General features: G+C 39.4%; 1 protein-coding gene across 1 annotated transcript; it reads left to right on the top strand.

Moving 5' to 3' along the window:
- Positions 1 to 513: 513 nt before the first annotated feature.
- On the top strand, positions 514 to 3,798 carry LOC104461427 (NAD(P) transhydrogenase, mitochondrial-like). The gene is made up of 3 exons (XM_010073033.1): positions 514 to 631; positions 1,613 to 1,728; positions 3,328 to 3,798. The coding sequence occupies exons 1-3, from the start codon at positions 541 to 543 to the stop codon at positions 3,475 to 3,477; spliced, it is 357 nt and encodes a 118-aa protein (XP_010071335.1). The 5' UTR covers positions 514 to 540; the 3' UTR covers positions 3,478 to 3,798.
- The last annotated feature ends 229 nt before the right edge of the window (positions 3,799 to 4,027 follow it).

The raw sequence follows: 4,027 nt of genomic DNA, 5'->3' as shown, positions 1-4,027 counted from the left end.
TATAAGCTATTACTGGGTGGAAAATACACTCTTGGTCCATCTTGCCTGGGAACACATCACTGCATTTCTGGCCATGAGTTCCTTCTGTGTGGTCACTAGAAGTGTCCAGCATGCTCTTCAAAGCCACTTCGCAGGTGCAACAGCTTTTGGAAAGAGTCTTCTTGTGATGGAATGATTGAAAGTGTAATCCTAGTTTCTTTAGGGTTACTGGAAAATGAGCATATTCTTTTGCATGCCTGTTCTGTCGGTCATAGTTTCAACTTTGCAGAAACAGCTGCTCTCCAGGTGAGCAGTCAAATCTATGGGCCTTGTTCCCTTTCCCACCCACTGAGTTGCGTGCAACACTGGAAAAGTAATTACAATATTGTTAAGGTTTAACCCTTTCTTTTCATTAATTCACATGTGTGCTTATACTTAAGAAATACTCAGCCTTGTAGGTCACAGGTGGCAATTTTACTGTATAAAACAGTGGTCAATACTTATTAATGAGGTTGGACTTTCTTTCCTGCTAGGTTTGGTATTCACCCAGTGGCTGGCCGTATGCCTGGTCAGCTGAATGTACTCCTAGCAGAGGCTGGTGTTCCCTATGATATTGTACTGGAAATGGATGAGATCAACGAAGACTTCCCAGGTTAGCATGCGAGCTATAAGTTTCCAGTAGATTGGATTTGATCTTGTAAATTTTTATTTGATTCTGTTTTTACATCGTACAAGGATTTTAAAAATAGAATATCTCAGGCTATTCAGTTTCAATTTGTGCCTTTTGTGTTACCACTGTAGAGGACCAGAGGTCTTTCTCTTGCAGTCTGAGTGTTCTCCCAGCTGGTGGTAAGTGATACCAAAGGAATACAAGAAGTAGCCTGACTCAGAAGCAGAAAACTGAGAAGCAGAGAGTACAGACAGGTAAAGCAAAGGGAAATATTGAATGCAGGTGTACAGAAAAGAGTAGATATTGAAGGGAGGTTAAATAGGCCTGTGAAACTTGTTTCTTCCAGAACCAAGAAGGCAGGTGGTTATTTTAGTGTTGTTTTTTTTTTTTTTTTTTAATTGCTTGTAGCTGTGAAATAAATGACAAATGCTCTGTCTTTTTAATTACTGTTACTGCTCCGTACAGGAAAATTACTATTACTTCTTTAAGTCAGGTGTTGTGGATGACTTGATCCTGTCATGTCTTGCAAACCAATATGGCATTGTACAAACAACTTCTTGCTTTCTTAACATCTAAAGGTTTTTTGAATTAATATTTGAAGGACAAGCCAGGCACAAATAAATTTGAATATGATGATACTATGTGTGTATGAAAGCACATTTAAGTATCAAAGGATTTAACTTTTATGTGGTAAAGTGGTCTGTTGGGTCCCTTGGAATGTGCTTGTGGACGCTTGCAGTTTGCTGGAGGTAGGTGGTAGCAGACTTGGACTCTTATGTGTAACTTGCCTCACAAGTTTGTAAAATATTTGTGAATGAATTCCCCATAAATGTTTGTAGAGTGCTTACGATAAGGGGTTCTTCTGCCTCTAAAGATGAGATTTGACACAAAAATGTACATCAGCCTCAGTGTTCACGTTCCACATAGTTTTTCATTAGTTTTATATTCTTTGTTTTGCTGCAGAAACGGACTTGGTCCTTGTAATTGGTGCAAATGATACAGTTAATTCAGCAGCTCAGGAAGATCCAAACTCTATTATAGCTGGAATGCCAGTTCTTGAGGTCTGGAAGTCCAAACAGGTGAGATTACCAGAGCACCTACTAGCACCTGCTTCAGGTAGTATGCTTTTATAAACGTGGTTTATTGCATAAGCTGACAAGATTCTCCTACTTTTCTGGTTTCCATGAAGGTGTCCAACAAAAGAGTTAGTACTTGGCAAGTGTGATGCACTACTCATGATTTTACAATCATCAGGTGTTTTAGTGAGACTAATGATGACTGCAGTAGGAAAGACCAATGAAAGTGCTCCTGCTAAAAAATATGATTAGAATGTTGGGGCCCCCAACATAAAAAAGACCTGGACCTATTGGAGAGAGTCCAGAGGAGAGCCACAAAATTGGTCAGAGGGCTGGAGCACCTCCCCTATGAGGACAGGCTGAAAGAATTGGGGTTGTTCAGCCTGGAGAAAAGAAGGCTCCGAGGAGACTTGATAGCAGCCTTCCAGTACCTGAAGGGGGCCTACAGGAGAGGTGGGGAAACACTCTTTATCAGGGAGTGTAGTGATAGGACAAGGAGTAACGGGTATAAGCTGAAAGAGGGTAGATTTAGACTAGACATTAGGAATAAATTTTTCACTGTGAGGGTGGTGAGTTACTGAGCAGGTTGTCCAGGGAAGTTGTGGATGCCCCATGGCTGGAGTTGTTCAAGGCCAGGCTGGATGAGGCTTTGAGCAACCTGGTCTAGTGGAGGGTGTCCCTGCCCATGGCAGGGGAGTTGGAACTCAATGATCTTTAAGGTCCTTTCCAACCCAAACCATTCTGTGATTCTATGATAATAAATGATGTTCTGTTCACATCTGCAGCCCTGAAGCATTTCTGTACAAATACCTGCTTTTTTAAGTTTATAGGGAACCTGACTCACAACTTTAATACTGAAGTGGAAATACAAAACTGAATAATATGCTTAAACAAACAAAGAAGACCACCAACCAAAAAAGAAGGAGTGTCTGGGTTGAGTAGAGAGCTTAGTCTGTCTGGAATGAACTGACAGTTTAGTCATCTCACCAGTTTTGCTCTTTGAAAGCAAGATCACCTGGTCTAAACTACATATATTTGAGTTTCCTTGGTGTGAAATCTTTGATCACTTGTTCTGAACTCAATTGTAGCCTCAGTTCTGTGGGTTAGCCATTTAGGTACTCAGAGTCATGGGCACATAAGTTAGTTGGTGTTTTGTGTGTAGCTATGTGTTGCAGTTTAAAAAATAAATATGTCTGTGGTTAAAGTTGGTAAAGCTTCACAGTTTCTGTGCTGAAGGTGCTGTGATTAACTAATTTGACATTTATTTTTTGACTGAAACTTATTTTAAGATTTTTTTTTTTTTTTGATACGGTCTATGAAGTAATACAGAGTAATAGTCTGGAGAAGTACCAGAGAGCATTGCACCAAATATTGATATAAACGCTCATCTGAATTGTGTTGCTGTCAGGGAATTGTGTTCTTAAAATAGTCTAAAAATAAAAACCCTACAAAAACCTATGTTATAACCATCAGTACTCATCTTGCTTTGTCTTAGTTACATTGAATAGAGCCATTGCATGTGTAGTGTCCACAGTCTTCAACTGACATGTGATATTGTGATGAACAATAAAATGTTTCTGAAACTGAACCCTTCATGTGCAGGTCATTGTAATGAAGAGATCTTTGGGAGTTGGTTATGCAGCGGTGGACAATCCAATCTTCTACAAACCCAATACTGCCATGTTGTTGGGAGATGCTAAGAAGACTTGCGATGCCCTGCAGGCCAAAGTCAGGGAATCGTATCAAAGCTAAATACTGATTTATATTCCATTCATGATTGCAACTACGGTTTGTCACAGAGGCCATGGAAAACAAGAGTTAGAAGAATCTCTTACTGCCATAATGTAGCCAGCATTTGGAGAAGACTGCATTGACTTTTAGGAGAGGTAGTTCAGTCAGGGAATGTAGGCTTTTATGAAAGGATGGGCACATTAGCCCTTTAAACTAAACCTCCCATGAGGCAATGCATTAAAGAAAGAAAATGGGCTTTTTAAGGTTAACATTGAGCTGTTAGAAGCAGGAGCTAATAACTCGTGGTCATCTTTAAGTAGTTATTGCTTTCCTCCTCCTAACTGTCTGTACGTCTGTCATGGAAATTCACTAAAAAATACTGTGCCAAAATTATATTCTGTCTTATCATCAAAGCTTGTTTTTTGGCCAGTATGGACAAAACAACAATTTATTTCATCAAAACTTAAAGCAAAATTACAAACAGATGCAAGCAGATGCAAATAGATGCTTACATGATTTGAGATTCTAAGCATAATATTGTGTTAAATCTCTATGGAAAAATTGAACCTTT

The sequence above is a fragment of the Pterocles gutturalis genome, unplaced genomic scaffold (genome assembly GCF_000699245.1).
Source record: "Pterocles gutturalis isolate BGI_N339 unplaced genomic scaffold, ASM69924v1 scaffold51682, whole genome shotgun sequence".
NCBI classification, from domain to species: domain Eukaryota; kingdom Metazoa; phylum Chordata; class Aves; order Pterocliformes; family Pteroclidae; genus Pterocles; species Pterocles gutturalis.
Note: the sequence above shows the minus strand (reverse complement) of the source record. Positions and strands in the feature narration are given on the sequence as shown.